This window comes from Medicago truncatula, chromosome 4 (genome assembly GCF_003473485.1).
Source record: "Medicago truncatula cultivar Jemalong A17 chromosome 4, MtrunA17r5.0-ANR, whole genome shotgun sequence".
NCBI classification, from domain to species: domain Eukaryota; kingdom Viridiplantae; phylum Streptophyta; class Magnoliopsida; order Fabales; family Fabaceae; genus Medicago; species Medicago truncatula.
In genome coordinates, this window is record NC_053045.1 from 52,959,673 (window position 1) to 52,976,327 (window position 16,655).

The 16,655-nt window shown below is 32.9% G+C and overlaps 1 protein-coding gene and 1 long non-coding RNA gene across 3 annotated transcripts; one reads left to right on the forward strand and one right to left on the reverse strand.

The window, feature by feature from the left end:
- Positions 1 to 343: 343 nt before the first annotated feature.
- LOC112421026 (uncharacterized) lies at positions 344 to 2,338 on the forward strand. The gene is made up of 3 exons (XR_003010967.2): positions 344 to 1,499; positions 1,696 to 1,899; positions 2,014 to 2,338. It is a non-coding gene; the product is annotated as an uncharacterized lncRNA (long non-coding RNA).
- A 5,958-nt stretch (positions 2,339 to 8,296) lies between these two features.
- LOC11446581 (NAP1-related protein 2) lies at positions 8,297 to 13,067 on the reverse strand. Of its 2 annotated transcripts, none has more exons than XM_013602444.3 (10): positions 12,821 to 13,067; positions 12,549 to 12,671; positions 12,391 to 12,441; positions 12,017 to 12,088; positions 11,709 to 11,822; positions 11,037 to 11,098; positions 9,745 to 9,805; positions 9,526 to 9,582; positions 9,323 to 9,403; positions 8,297 to 8,787 (listed from the first exon to the last, which is right to left on the reverse strand). In XM_013602444.3, exons 1-10 carry the CDS (start codon positions 12,932 to 12,934, stop codon positions 8,722 to 8,724), a joined length of 801 nt encoding a protein of 266 aa, XP_013457898.1. In that variant the 5' UTR covers positions 12,935 to 13,067; the 3' UTR covers positions 8,297 to 8,721. The 2 variants fall into 2 exon arrangements, with proteins under 2 accessions (XP_013457898.1, XP_003609066.2); XM_003609018.4 differs by having other exon boundaries at positions 9,359 to 9,403; positions 12,821 to 13,065.
- Positions 13,068 to 16,655: the final 3,588 nt, after the last annotated feature.

Here is a 16,655-nt window from a genome sequence, read left to right on the forward strand (position 1 = left end):
ATTCAGATAATATAGTAAAATTGATAATTTCTTTCATCCAATTATTGCATTTATCCTTAAACAAAATATTAAACGACTCTCCTTAAAAAAAAAATCTTAAACAACTTTCATTTTAAAATGAACGGAGGAAGTATCTTTAAAATTCACTAGGTAAACAAAGATTCAATAAATGTGTGTTTTCTAGTGCCACTTTTTTAGTGTTTAAAGATAGGAAAAAGATTGGTAGACCACTCCAATCTGAACACACCTTCTACCACTCCTACTCAGCAATTTTTTTTTTTTGTTTATTCATTTTCAACCCAAAAATAAAATAAAAAGAAATAAAAAACAAATCATTGTTTTTCTTTCTCTCTCAACGGAAGGAACCCATCTTTCTCTCTTTGGTCACCCTTTATTCTCCCTCTTAGACAACCTCTCCCGCCGCTACAACCACCGCCTCTCACCGGCCGTTTTCTCTCTCACATCTCACACCACTCATCCACTGCTCTCTTGTCGATCTTAGTTCCGTTCGTCGTCCTCCATTCTCCTCTCACCTTTGTCCTCTGTTCTCCTCACAAGACACTGTTTATGCGTTTAAATTTTTCCATATATGAGTTGTTTCAATTGAGTTGGTGGGCTTGAATACTTAATGTTGTTCCAATTTTGAGTAGCTGGATTTGATTTGCTTTTATGGTGAGGTTGTGTTGGCTAGTGAGAAGCAGAGGGTGGGGTGACGGTGGTGGTGAGGGATGGTAGAGAGAGAAAAGAGAGAGGGTGAGGCAGCAAGGATGACGGTGGTGGTTGTAGCAACTGTGAGTGGTGCGAGACGGTGGAGAGAGAAGACGTGAGAGGGTCAAGGGAATGAGTTGATACATAAGGGAGAATTGTGTGTCTTACAAATTTTCCCCTGATTTTTAGTTGTTGGACAAAATTGCCCCCAGATTAATTAATAAAAAAAGCCACATAGAGGGTGTACAATAGGGGTATGCCACATGGGGATGTCCTTGTATCGTTGCTTTTAAAGATAGGATTAGATTTACACATTTTGCCACTTTATTTTTCAACAAATGAATTTCGAATTGCCACATTTTTAAAGGAGTGAATACCCAAATTTGTCTCTGACTTTGCACGAATCGGACAAAAGTGTCCCATAATTTATCGAAATGCACACTTTGTCCCTAAATTTAACAAACGTCCATCAAAATAGTCCTTCCGTCCAAATGCTCCGTTAGTGTTGCTCAGCTGTCGTCCTACATGTCCTGTTGTCTTGAATACGTGTCTACAAGGACCAATTTGATGGAAACGCTAAAAATTTCAGTTTTGCTTTTTAAATTCAATTTTTTCTATTTTTCCAAATTTACCCCTTTATTCCCCATACATTTCCATCCTCACATTTCAGTCAGAACATCAAACACGTCTCTGACCTTTCTTCTTCTCGCTAAAACCTTCATCATCATCATCTACGGTGAGGAACATTGCAAAAGATTTCGTTATGACATACAATTTCGTCGTTTCTTAAGGTAACGCCTCTTGTTCATTTTCTATTCAGTCATGTTCGTTTCCTCCCTTTTTTGTGTCCGTTTTTGTGATTTTCGTTTTCAGTTTTTAGGCATTCGTTTTCAACTTTAAACTTCATTTCATGCTTGCTTTGATGTTCGTTTTTTCTTACTTTGATTGTGTTTTTTAGATTACTGATATTAGGGTTTTGTGTTAAAGTCTTAAAATACAGAAAATGTTGGAGGTGTTGCAGAAAATGTTGGAGGTGTATCAGGAAATGCAGAAAATCTTGTTGCTGAAAATGATGGACAAGTTGCACAAAATGTTGAAAATGTCAATGTTGGAAGTGTTGTTACTGGAAATGTTGCAATTCAGGGACAAAATGTTGTCAATGGTGTTGCAAATGAAGTAGTGCTTGGACAGGTATGACTGTTAAATTTTAAGGATCGATTTGCTAGTAAGTGTAATAATTTAAGGACTTATTTGATTGAAGGTTTTTGAATTAGGGACTGATATGATTGAAATTGTTGTTGCAAGGTGTTCCTCCATGGAGGTATGACATATTAGAGGGCCAATTATTTCAAATGAGAGGCCTAAACAAACACCAATGAGAAGCCCTACACCAGCACATCCAACTGCTCCTGGAGTTATTAAAGTACCATATCCAAATTATGGTCCATCCGGTTTAACTCAACCTAAGTTCATGGAGTTTATCCCAAATCCCGGCTTTCCAAAGAAGTGATACTTTATGCATGTTTAAATTATGTTTTTGGAACTGTAATATTTCGACTTGTTTAAATTATGCCCCCTAGATGAGTTTCTTTTTTGGCTATGTAATATTTAAGAACATCCTTCTATGACTTATGACTTGTTAATGCCGCGGAGTTTGGTTGATTTTGCCTATGTAATATTTCAAACTTAAGACTTATGACTTATTTAATGGTATTTTCAATGATGAAGTTGTATGTTATGTCTTTTTCACTCTGTTTTGCAAATATATGCTTCAAGGATCAAATTGGATATATGTTTATAAAATTCAAGGACTTATTTGATGGATTTTTAATATAATTTAAGGATCGATTTGATAGTAAGTAAAAAGCAACATGGACAAAATTGCACAACATTTTTTGCGGTCAATCAATTTCATCCTTGGTAATTTTTGTCACTATCAGCCAATTTAGTCCCTGCTTATGTGGCATCTGACATGACAACCCATGTGAGGTTAACGGCCACGTCATCTCCGTTAACGCCCCAAATGGACGTAGGGACTAATTTGATTGAGATATGACAAATGCAGGGACAAAGTGTGTATTTCGATAAATTGGAGGACGTTTTTGTCCGATTCCTGCAAATTCAGGGACGGATTTGGATATTCACTCATTTTTAAAGGTTAATTTTATGGAGTACAAATAAAATAAATTTTGCATCAGACATAAACTTGTTTTTCATTATTGAATCAATAAATCTCACCATCAAATCAAATGAAATTAATATAATATTGATTAAATTGTACAAAATAAACTTGTACATGATGAAAATCAATTTAATTGTACATATTGACAGTCATTTATGGTACACACATCATAAACATATTTTTTTTATTTATAAATATTAAATAAAGTGGAGGGAAAATTATGTCATGTTTTAACTCCTTGCTCTGCCCCTCTCTTACAATTTTGCAGTCTCCTAAATAATTTGCAGTACAATTACATGGTGTGACATGCACTGCCACCTAAATTAAATCCTTGTTCTGCCCCTCTCTTACAATTTTGTTTGTGCCATCTGAAAAAGCTGACTTAGTTACAAAAATCCTCAAGCCCCAAAAATAAAAGCACCACATATTCAAAATTTCTCTCCTTTTTTGGGCAATTATGCTTAACATATGGATCATGGATTCATATTTGTGTATGAGTTATTTGAGCTGAATTCCAACATATGCTACAAACACTGTTGGCTTTGTCCTGTAGATATTAAAACAAAGAAATTAATGAATGAATATCAGCCACAACTTGCTTCTTTCGTTGAACTGGCTTTTCTTGTCTTAGATAAGATTTTATTTTGAGAGATTGTCTGTTGTGTCACACAATGTTAACTTGTATATATGATTTTTCTACATGTTTGATAAATTATAGTCTCATAATATATGTGACTTGAATATTGTATGACAGTTGTAGTTGATTTTTAATTATTTAAGTTGTGTGCGGGATATTAGTCTTAACATCACTCACATCACATTTTTCAGTTGTTATGTTCCCCGACAGTTTTAATCACATTTGACATTTCCAGCAACACGAGAGATATTTCTCCAGCGAAAGATGTAAAAGTCACGAAGAGACTTTACATTGTAAAAATATTATTTGAAAACATTTAAGTTGTATGTGAGATAAGAACTTGAAATTAATTTATAAAATTTACAAGATTTTGTAAGAGATGAATTTTTTTTTTTTTTTTTTTTTTTTTTTTTTATACAATGTAAAGAATGAATCAGACACAATATAAAAATTTAATATGGTCGAGTTTGGTTCGTTCAGGACCACTTACCATTTATATACATACCTAAAATCCAGTATTAGTAGTATTGTGGAATTTGTGCCGGTATATGTTAACAGACTTTTGGTATCACAATAACTTTATCAGAATTACCATTAATCACCTAATTTTCAAAAATTACACTAGTAACTTTTATAAAATTATGATACTTCACCGTGATTCTAACAAAACTACCATGATATCAAACATACGCTTAATGATTTGACGATTAATTCTAAACAATTTAATAATTTTTCACGTTAATATGATCCAGCCCTTAATAATTCATAATAGATCCCACTATTTATCCAACATATTGTTAACTACGAGTTGTTTTAGCAAATAATCATCCATATAGGTTGGTGTCATGTCAATTTTCTCCAATAATAAAACTTTTTGAGAACACACCTTAATGATCTTTAAAAATGCTGTTGAGGGGCTCTAATAACTTTAGAAATAATTTTTTTGAAATATATATATATATATATATATATATATATATATATATATATATATATATATGTGTGTGTGAATACTCGTACACTAGCAAATTTAAAATTAATATTACGTAACTACTAGTTGGTAGGACAATGTATTATTGTATGCAGGGGTTGGGGTTCGAATCTCGGACATCCCACTTATTCACCTTATAAGATGAATTCTAGCCATTGAACAATGCTAGTGTCAAACGCTTTAACACACTCCATTGATCACACTCTCTCTAATTGGTCCACATCATCTATATCTTGAATCATTTTTTGGCCCACCGCTTCTTCAGGTTACTGCATCTTTTATTTACTTTTTCTTTTGGTCTTCTACCAAGACTAGAAGACCAGCATAGGGAAGCAATTGATCTATCTCCCCAGTTCAAACCACCAGGACCATCCCTTCATCCACCCTTGATCCACCTCCATCAACAACCACTCAACTTCAAATTTGTTGTCAATCTCTCATTATGACTTTAACAAAACACTAAATCCACCTTTTAATCCACCATAAACCTTCTGTTCAACCACACCATGGCCATTTAAATTTTAGATCCACCAAGTACAAGCAAAAAAACACCTTCAATGCCGGAGAACGTCATTTAGGTCCGGGCATCATCCGACCTTTATCTTACAAACCACGATACTTGACGGAGAAACGTCACACATGGTCACACAACGAAAGGGAAATACACTATCAGTGGTGGCAGAGACACAAAAGGTGGTGCACCGATGCAGAAACTGATGGGTCATGCTGGACGGTGGTTTAATGGAGTTTTTTGTTGATGGTGTTTTAGTGGAATTTGTAAACAGCAACCAATACTCAGAAAAGGAAAAAAGAATTAAAAAAAATAAAAACAAAATAAAACAAGCTAACTTGGAAAATCGGTTAACAAGTTAAGGTTTAGAATCATATGAATGACGTGGACCAATTAGAGAGAGTGTGACCAATGGAGTGTGTCAAAGCGTTTGACGCTAAGTTTGGTTTATATTATATACACATATATATACATAAAGAAAAAAAAACAAAACTGAAATTAAGGTAACTAAAATTTAAGGCTTTAATCACTGTGAGCTTAATCAATTGGTAAGAATATTACATATTATATGCAGGTGTCGGAGTTCGAACGCCATATACCCCATTTTTCTACATTAAAATATGTGAGTTCTAGTCATTATACTACTTAACAATTTTTTTTAAGGGTTTAATCTTTCGCAAAATATGTTTTTTTTTGTCTTCTCTACTATCTATAAATGAGATATATGATTTTAGTGTAATGTTTTTCTTTCAAATGTATCTTTAATTATGCTATTATAATTATAATATTATCTCACTCAAATATAAACAAAAGTAAAAATGTAGTTGGTCTAAATTTGAGTAATATACGCTTAGATTTTTGTTTGTATTTAAGACTAGGGCTGTTAATTAAATCTTTAGTTAAAATAAACATACAAAACCCCTTGATTCGAAACTCGATATGTTCAAAAAATATAAAAACATGTAAAGCGCAATAGAACCTAGCAATTTGATTCAAGTGATTCATGAACTTTAAATAAATTGTTCAGGAGAACCAGAATTCGATACCTAGATAGTACAGTTCTTGAACATATTTTACTTATCTTCCGTCTAAATTTTTGATTATCAAGGTCCCTTCCCTCTAAAAATAAGAAGGTTAGCCAAAAAAATTACAAAGCGCAATAGAAAAATGGAAAACCCATCTTAATGCTAGTGATGTTTTTATAAAGAATTTATCGATACAAGTTGAATTACTTTATGACGTTTTGATGGATAAAACTGGCTGATATTTTTGGTCTAATAATTGAAGTGCATGAGCGTATTATTTATCTATTGTCACCGAACCACATTCCATTTAGTTAGGTAATGAAAAATATATCAAGATATTTTTGAATGTCCATAAAGCTAAGACAATGTTTATCAATTGATTATTATATATTACAAGTTAGACAAATCATATTTTTTTTGTTTAGGAAATCTTTCTTTAACTATAAAGATGGCAACCGAAGACTGCTTTAGAAACAAAAATTAGCAAAAACAAAGGAAAAGTAGCAAGATTATGGCCAACTTGGGAGCAGTGATGTGGACATAAGTTTAACGTATTGCGTGCTTTTAACTGGTATATATATATATATATATCATGGTCAATTCAGGATGCCACAATGAATAGATTTGATGTCTATATAAGCTTGTGGTCCATATTAATCATCCCTGCATGAAACACGTGGGTCTATCTTGTTCTGATCCTTTGAATTATGTCTCTGCTTGTTTCGACGTGTCTTAAGGAAGATGTCTAAAATCTAAGAGTATCGATTTTACTCTAATCAATCAAACATAAAGAGACCCAAGAATAAATGTATTAACTTGTTGTAATTGGTATTTTGAATCTACAGCGAGATGGATCACACTAGCAAACATTCTCCTAAAGAACCGACCAAAAGAAAAGGTTACACATTCTTAGATAATTTGTGCGTAGTACAGTATACAAGAGGAGTCTAATGACTGACATGTCAATCTCCTGGGGTTGCCATAGCTAACTTGTGGTAAACTCAATTGAAAATGATCAAATATCAAGCTACACAACATCAACGTCATAACATATCTGTGCCCCAGAAGTTGGGAATTCTCAGGTCAAATTCTTCCTCCAAGTTTACTCTTTTTTTGGTCAGTGTTGCAGTCCCAAAAATGAAAGGGTCCTATCATGCTTGGCCCAATGTATCAGGCTAGGACATTGCGGTGTTTGGGCCCAATTATGTAGCATAGTTCCGGCTGACCAATTGAACATGTTTATTTTTTATATATAATATAAAAATCATTAATAACAAGTTACCAGATTTTCTCCAAAAAAATAATTACTAGATAATATAATCCTAAAAAAAAGGTTACTAAATAAAATAAGACATTACAATTTACAACCAACGATGGAAAAAAAAAATAGTACACATTCCAACTAGAGGATTAGCAGGGCAGAAAACTCGTTGATAAAAAAAAAAAAAAAAAACAAAAAAGTGGTCAGAAAACTCATTTGTACAAAAGTTTTTTAGATTCGAAGAATCAGCAGACAATTTCTGTACGGAGCGCTTACATTTTTTTATAGACTTAACTGTATTTTTCTATTCCATGTTTTATAAAATTCACAAAACAGTCCTTTTTAAAATCGAAATTTTTTGGTTGGACAATAAATCACTAGTAAAAAATCACCCATTTTAGGGAAGAAAATCTAGGCTAGAGGACTAAATTGCAACATACTGTATAAGAATTGAGGGGACAAAAAGTTTCAATTTGATAAGTGGGGCTATTTACGTGAATTTGACAAAAAGTGCAATTAAACATTTTTTGATAAAACGTAAACCAAGGTTATTTCATGACTTTTGTGCTAAACATTGATTTGCTTAGAAGAAAAAGGTTGAGCTTATAGCATGTTTGGAACTGCAGTGGAAGTAAGGGCAAGTGTGCGTTTCTTTGAAGCTACACTAGCTTCTTTTTTCACGGTAGGAGTGGATCCGAACACACTATCAAGATATGCATACATTCTAAAACCTGTGATTTGCAAAACGGCAACAATTGTCAGCCTATCAAGGTATGTTTGAAATGAGGCCGTAATGTATTATAGTGGGAGACTACCTCTAATCAAAGGTAGAATGACGAGAATAGCATTGCCATAGTTTAATGGTTTAACACTTGAGATGTATAATGCATGCTATTGGAAAAAATAAGTCATGTGCTAATAGGTGACCCCCGATGGCAAATATCAATGTCTAAATTCTAACAGGTTAAAATGGGGCCAATATAAATTTAAATAATCATGCATTTATGTTTCAGTTGCCAGTAAAGTTATGCATAAAGATTCTTTCCGACAACAGTTATCTTGCCGGAAGAAAACAGATGAGATAGCATATGAGCCTTTTTATGCTAAGATACCTAAACAGCTGGTAAATGCAGTAACTTCTCTATGCAGTTCACAGCAAAAAAAACCCAAAAGAGAAACCTAATATACCATGAGTATCAGTAAAATTGCACGATGGGTGAAACTGGCAGAAATAACTTGACAGGGTAAATAATAAATTATGATCAGAGAACCACTAACTGGCCTGTGTAGCTTCACTTGCTGACATGAGTTAATGCCCTGAAAGAAAGGCCATGGTCTGCACGCCCAAAAGCCTAATACATACTCAAACCAAAAAAATAAAAAGGTCACACTGCCATAATGCATTTTCAATTGCCTTCCTCATCATCACCCTCTTCGTCATCCTCTTCTTCAGAGTCGTCCTCATCTTTTTCCTGCAAACAAGAAATATTATTTGTATCTAGTATTTCCAAATCTGTAATTTAAAATGGAAATTATTATAAATGTATATGCACAACTTAGATCCTTTAATAGTGTTTAGGATTAATAGCAATCAGTTAGATAACTTGCCAGAAGTTTTTTTGAGGTTATCAAACATCTTAACATGTGTTCAGTGTTCACATTATTTATTGTTTTCGGATCATGAAAATCATTCCAACTTAAAGCTTTAGGTATTGTCTTCACTTAAAATCTCCCAAGTATTATTCCAACTTATAGTTCCATATTCTTTATATTAACATTTATATGATACTATCCTAGATCAGGAATGAAAATTAAAGTTCAGTTCAGGCCCTTCAGAAATTGCTGCTAGATAAAAAATTATGCATTCAGCATGTATCCAGCATGCACAGTATCACTTCACTGCATCAAACTCCTTTAATTTAAAATTATGAATTCAGTATGGATCAAGTGATTATCAGATTTCAAACAATTATTGTAAGCAATAACCCAAAAACTTTTGTTAATCACCTCTATTTTTTCCAAGAAAAACGGAACTTCCATTACCTCATCATCAGCTTCATCATCGGCATCCTCTTCATCAGGCTCCTCCTGTTATAATACAATCAAGTACAGTTAGAAACATAATGGAAGAAAAAAAATGACAGTAAAATGACAAATAATGTATTTGGTATTCATCAAAACGAAGATATAAAAACTAAAAGTTGACTTACACTATTGAAATAAATGAGTGGATTTGACCATAAGTCATCCTTGATTAATTCTGCAAGCTGCAATTTAGAGTGAATTTAATATTATACAGGGACTAATATGAAGAATAAAAAAGTACAAAATAAACAAATTCAAATTAGTCAGGTAGAGACATGCGGAAAACTAAGACAGGGATGCACATATCTAGAAACTACTTGAGAAGAACAGGAAAAAAATTATACCTCGTCGTGAATGTCAGCCATATCATCTTTCTGCTCACAGTCACAAAACCAACTAAGGAAACTGCATTCATTAGCACAAGAAATTGAAGGTTTTAACCATTTGTTCCATGAAGCGTTTACAAAAGGAGCTTTAACAACATATTTCTCAAATAATAACATTTAATGAACAATAAAAGCAAAAACTTCTGTCCTCAAATACGAAGGTAGTTTCAAGGAAAATTGTGATATTTGCTTTGCCTACTTTACTCTTTGTCTTGCTTAAAGTCACCATGTTGTTAGAAATTGTTTTTTTTACATGAAAGGGTTATGGCAGTGTAATGCACAGCCAGCCAGGCATAAAGATACTCTTCCATCAACTCCTGAAAGGTCAATACTTTAAACATTATAATGGTTCAAATGTATCTTGTAGAGACTGCTCTTGACAATATGGGAAAGTATGCTGCAAAGCACACAAGTTCTATTGGAAGGAACCTATTACAAAAAATTGGTACCAGACTCTTAAACATCCAGCATACACCTGATCCAAACCTCCAATCAAGTATACAATTGATCCAAATTTCTCTTGGATGTTTCCATTGAATCCACCCATCAAACAATTACAGCAACAACCAAGCCTTATCCCGCTAGGTGGGGCCACCCGTCAAATAATTGACCGAGATAATTCTTCAAAGGCTTTACAAGTCGTTTATTGGCAGATGAAATTACTTTGGTGTTGTTAAATAGCGGAGCTATTGCGTAGCGGGATTTGAACAAAACACTATGAAAACCTCTACAATATGATTGTTTCGCAATCCCTGCAATAGCGGCTGCTATTTTCATAGCAACGATAGTAATGGGAAAGTTGTCTAGGTTGTTGAGGTCTGGAACAAACAAGGTATATGTAATCATCAAGCTGTGGGATTAGCATAATCCTTTTTGAGTAGATTTAGGCATCCTCTGTATTGGGTTATGAATTCCGTTTCTCTCCCAATATTTCCTTACCTTCGGCTTGGTTATATTGGAATAAAAATTACTGAAAAAGAAGATAAAAGGAAAAGGGGAATTTGGTTTAGCAACCAAAACAAGCATCACTAATCGAGGGCCCTTTATTGATGTCCTAATTGATCAGCAGGAATACATAAGTTTGTTATCATGGACAAAGCTGGAGAGTAAGCAAATTCCAGAAGTTCATATTGTATAAAGATATAAAGGTCAGACAAGAACAAGTGGAAACTAATATGCATCATGAACATGTCTTTCTTAGTTTATAATATTTTTGTACAAATAGAAGGAAAAAAACTGAAGACACCAACCTGACATCAACAGGAGGCCTTTTGTTCCCTTTCTTCTCATGATTGTCGCCATTGGGTATTCCCTGCATGTATCAGGATTATGTGTTAGTAAAATACAACAATAACAAGGTCTTTTCCCACGAGGTTCGGTCCACTATATGGACCGACCAACAACAAAAAATATTTAAGGTGTAAATATAGACCATTTATCTGTAAATCTCACAATTTGGCCAACAGTTTCCCTTAAACTACCATATATCTAATCAGACCAACCTTCCCTATTTGTTCTTCTAGAGGTCTTTTGACAAATGCTCAATGATAGTATTTCTAATCATATTTCTAATTACATATTGTCTTGGGCAACCACCCAGTGAACAGATTCAAACAACATTACAGGTCTTATAATTGTGGGGTAACTTTTCCTGCAAACTTGAGCGATACTTTAATATTGCAGAACACACCCAAATCATATTTCATCTACCCTACTTGGAACTTATGATTTATATCTTATTTTAAGACCACTATTTTCCCTATGCATCTCATCTGGTTCGAGTTTGTTGTCTCTTTCTCTACTTTTAGCAAGTTCAAGCTGATCCATGTCATGCAGATTTGAAAAAGTTTTACATTGATAAATATGCAAAATAAAACTTATAAATGCTGATAGGGGAGAAAAGGTGAAAGTAATTCCCTTACCTTGCCCTCTTTCCATTTTATGGGGGTAGCAGTGATCTCTGTTGTTCCTTCTTCACGGAAGGTAAAAGTCTTTGAAAGTTTTGAATCCTCAAAATAGGGATTGGGATTGAAATTCTGAACCAGAAATGAACTGGTTAATTTTTCTCCGTAGAAAATCAACATTTGGTTATTCTTCAATCATCAATGAATAAGAAGTTCACAATTTCACAAAAACCATATTTTTCATTGCAATGAAGTGACTTTCAAATACTTCTACAAAAAAGAAGCGGAGTTTTGGGAAGACGGGGAAGAGAAGAAGGGCAACTTACAAGGGTGATTGTGTATCCAGATTTGACATCCTTATTATCTTCGACCTCAAGAGAACTCAAATACTTGAATATCTATCAAATAAAGAGTCGGAAATCAACTAAAGTTTAGAAGGAATGAAACTTATGAATTGTTTAGAAGGCAAGTTACAGCAAAAAGGAACAGAATAAGTGGATTTTGTTTCACGTTAAGTGCATATTAATATTATAACAGAACACGACCAACGCCGATAAAAGTGATATATTTTGATTCAAACACTACCTTCATAAGCACTTCCACAGAACACACTGAGTAATTTCCATACAAACCAAATGTAACAAAATGGAAAACTTAATATAAATGCAAATTTTAGTTGCTGAAAGAAAAAGAGACATACTTTTTGATCTTCGTCATTCAGAAGTTCACTGAGGGTAGGATGGCTCAAAAACTGCAAACAATGACAAAGATAAAGCACAACAAAAAAAAATTAACTATTACACTGACAAAATTCACAAAATAAATTCAATTAAAAAAAAACGTATGTAAAATACTCACAGCATTCAACCAGAAATCAGGAATAGATTTGATAATCTCGTTCCGCTTATCGTAAACCGGCTTCCTAATCTCATTATACTTCTGCTCAATTTCGAGAACCTTATCACTCGCTTCATCATTAATCTACAACAAATTTCAAATTCATATTCAAAACAACAATCATTAAAATCATAATTTTTAAAACACAATTCAAATCAAATTAAGTTAACCTAATTTGGTGGATCAAATAATTGTGTAAGTTAAAAGCTTCAATTGAATAAAAAAAACGGTACCTTTTCGAGGTCATCTTGGATCTCTTGCAATTTCTCGATGGAGAGGATGAGTTCAGCGTCAACTTCTTCGGGATTTTCGGTGAGTTTCTGCTTCTTGGTTCTGTCTCCAACCATCTTCGCTTCGCTTCGCTTCGCCTCTGTGTGAAGATTGCCGCGGAAGTTGATGAAGAAGAGAAAAGAGTGGAATGAAAACGCGAAAGGGTGTTAGGGTTTTTGGGGTTTATGTTGTCTAACTGTGGTCGTTGATTATTACAGATGTCCATCAACGGTTACTATAGATTATTTTGTTTAGACAACATAGGCTTTTTTGCTGTATTCCTTAAATATAATGTTTTTACTTTTGGTACATTTTTTTTTGGTTAAATATATTTTTATTTCTTTGTTTTTTGAAGAATTATGTTTTTATTTCTTATAGATATAAATATATTAACATTAAGTTTAAGTTTTTTTTTTCAAATGGTCCATAATTTTTTAAGTCATTTATGTGTATTATTTAAAATTTTGAATGAATTTTTTGTATGAATGATTAGAATATTATAAGCATCTTTTTCAATAGAAATTAGAATTTTAACAAAGCATTGATAAAATGTAAATTTTTAAGGGTTTTTCTAAATTACCTTTGAAAAATGGTGGGTAATTTACCCACCAACCAATGAAAATGAGCAATTTGTTGGTGGGGTCAAGATAGTTCATGGATACCACTTAAAAATGTGCTTATGTGGCTAATGTGTATTGGTTGGGATAAATTACCCACCATTCTTCCATGGGTACCCTAGTTGTCACCAATTTTTAAATGTCAAAAACATAAAATTTGAATTTGATCTGTCCCTTGTTTTAGAAAAATTAAACTTTAGCCAAAGAGAAGAACTATACAACGTATTAAACATGATTGCAGAAAAAATTTTACAATTTTGAATGATACAGGTGGTTTGACTTAAAATCGTGGATCAAAATTAGTGATGTAAAACTTTTGGAAAACGAAAATTCGAAGAAATTTTTTATAAAGACTAAAACAAAAAGTTGAATTATTTATAAAGACCAAAAACATACTTTAACCATTTTTTAGTCTATGGAATGCATTCTTTCATTTTATTTTGGCAAATACATATTTTTTTGTACTGATTTATTATCTTCTTTTTTTTGTTGTTAAAATGACTTTTTGATGGTTATGTCATAACCTATACTTGGAAAGGTAATCTCTAAGATGTTTACTTAGCATGGGATGGATATTGTTGCCTGAACATGATTGATTTTGCTGCTGGTGCAGTGGAAATTGTTTCGTGGACTTGGATATGGCAGCTTCCAGCGCCGAAAAAGGTAAAAAAAAAAATGTGGACCGTTCTTCATAACTTCTTACCTACCTGTTGGATGTTAAGCCACCGTGGTGTGCTTCAGGTGAACCTCTGCCTAAGATGCCATCAGAAACCTCAGACTACGCTTCACTGCTTGTGTGATTATGCTTCTGTGAATCACTTTTGCAGATCAATTGGATTCTCGGGTAACTCATTTTTCCAGACCGATAATTTGTGTTAGTGGTTGCGGACTCGGGGTTAAAGGTTCAACTATTTATATGCTCCTGGTAGCTGTTTGGTGGCTTTGGTGCGCAAAGAATAAGTTGTGTATGGAGAATGAGTTGGTTTCACTTGTCTCTCTGAAGATCTGTACGGAGAATTATGCCAATCCGTTAATTAATAGTTTATGGCAGCAACAATCGGGTTCCCGTATGAGATTGATTTGATGGAATGATCAGGGTGGCACCAATATGATATTGAATGTGGACGGTAGTAGTCTCGGTAATCCTGACGTTTCAAGCTTTAGAGAGTTGATCCGAAATTCTAATGGTGCATGGATTCATGAGTTTTGCTGGAAATATTGGTTTCTCCAGCATTCTTCATGCATAATTATTGGGTGTGTATCACGGTTTAGCCATGGCTTGGGAGATCGGTTGTTCGAAGTTGTGGTGTTATTCTGACTCGAAGCTAGCAGTAAAGTTAATTTCTAAACCAGCTAATACTTGGCATCATTATGCCGCTCTCCTCCATAATATGAAGGAGCTTTTGGATAGGGACTGGCATGTCCATTTATTGTATACACTTTAGGAGCGCAATGCATGTGCTGACTACCATGCTAAGATGGAGTTCACAAATCTTGAGGCTTATACTCAATCGTTGTTCCACCAGTTTGGATTAGTCTATTCTTGCTAGCTGACGCCAATGGGGCTCTTTTACTAGATAATTTTTTTGTTTTTTTTTTATTCTTTCTTACCCTCCTTCTACCAAAAACTATACTTTTCAAAACTCTAATTTTTATTAAACATTTTTTTTTAGGATTTAATTAAACCTTCTTATCTATTTATCTCATGTGATAAGGTATTTTTCAGACTTAAAAGATAGTGTTTTTCATACACTTTAAAATGTAAAAGAGCCTTGAAGAATTTTAGAAATACTAACTTGTGTTAAATGAAAATTGTTTATTTTAAAAGTTTAAGCTTTTATCTTTTCGATACAATGGTTATTTTTTAATTTCAATTATAGCTTCTTAACTCGTGCTCAACTTAACAAGACCCGAATTTTGCAAACGATGGTCTCATTTTTTGTTGAATGAAGTGTATCTATATTGCATTTGATAAAACTTTTGGGTAGTCTCAACCAAACACTTTAAAGCGAACAAGGTCAAATTACCATATCAATCTCTATATCGACTAACATGAGATCTAAGATAATGAATGAAATGTGAATGAGTGATGAAAAACTATGAAACCTAATGTTTTGAAAACCGGACTAATATACAAAGATTAATAAGCATCCTCACTTTTTTTTTTTTTTTTTTTTTTTAATATATATCAACAAATAGCAGGTACATATTTGCCTACAATCACACGATCTTTGAGCCATTAGATGCCTTTTTCTTTATTTCATTGGGTGGATTTCTACGAAGCTTGGATGCTCAAACACGAAGATGTATCCATATCAGATATCGATACTTCATGAATATTTTCGGATACGTATCTATGAAGTATCATAATCTTAATTTTTATTGGATACTTATAAGATACTTTTCAAATACACAAAAATACTTATAAGATGTTTCACAAATACGTATCCTAGAAAAGATGAAAGGTAAAAAAAGTGAGATAATGTTGTAAAAATTCACTCGAGATGTACATGATTCAATTTTAGATATGCATCGGTAGAATTGTTTCTCAATGAACTACTTAAAATTATACTTCTTGTGGATGAAGGTAACGAAAGAGAAGAGATTCAATTAATCAACATTATACAAAATTTGTCGAGTTCTTTTAATGATGTTTATGTTGAAATCTTAACATATGATTGAAAATATGATATGATCTATATAAAAAGTTAACATTTTTTCATTTATATGACATGTATTATTTTTAAAAAATTGCGACTTTTATAATAATATAATATAATAATAAGAGTAATCGTTGCTTATTTTCTTCAAGTATTTTACATGAATATAAGTTTTAGTATATGAATTTTGTTAACGTATCTTAAATTATATTTTAAAATTTTTCACGTATCTGCATATCCATATCGTATCGTACCCGCATCTGTATCCGTATCCAGTTTCGTAGGTGCAATTAGATCTACTTGTAAAAAAAACCCAAACCTTTCTAAGTACATAGTGACACTGGTTAATTTGGATCGGCTAGTAAAAGATTTATTTTTTTGGTGATAAAAGAGATTTTATATTAGTTTCTTAAATATTTAAGAAAATAAGAAATATATTAATTAAACCGATAAATAAATCCTAATCAACACAAGATATATAAAGAGAAGAATCAAACATATCCACAAACATAGTTCAGGAA

Coding starts and splice junctions, on each gene's coding strand:
- LOC11446581 (XM_013602444.3), bottom strand. CDS start 12,934: ATGGTTGGAGACAGAACCAAGAAGCAGAAACTCACCGAAAATCCCGAA. Junction 12,089..12,390: donor TGAATGACGAAGATCAAAAA/GTATGTCTCTTT, acceptor TTTATTTGATAG/ATATTCAAGTATTTGAGTTC. Junction 11,099..11,708: donor TAAAATGGAAAGAGGGCAAG/GTAAGGGAATTA, acceptor TGATACATGCAG/GGAATACCCAATGGCGACAA.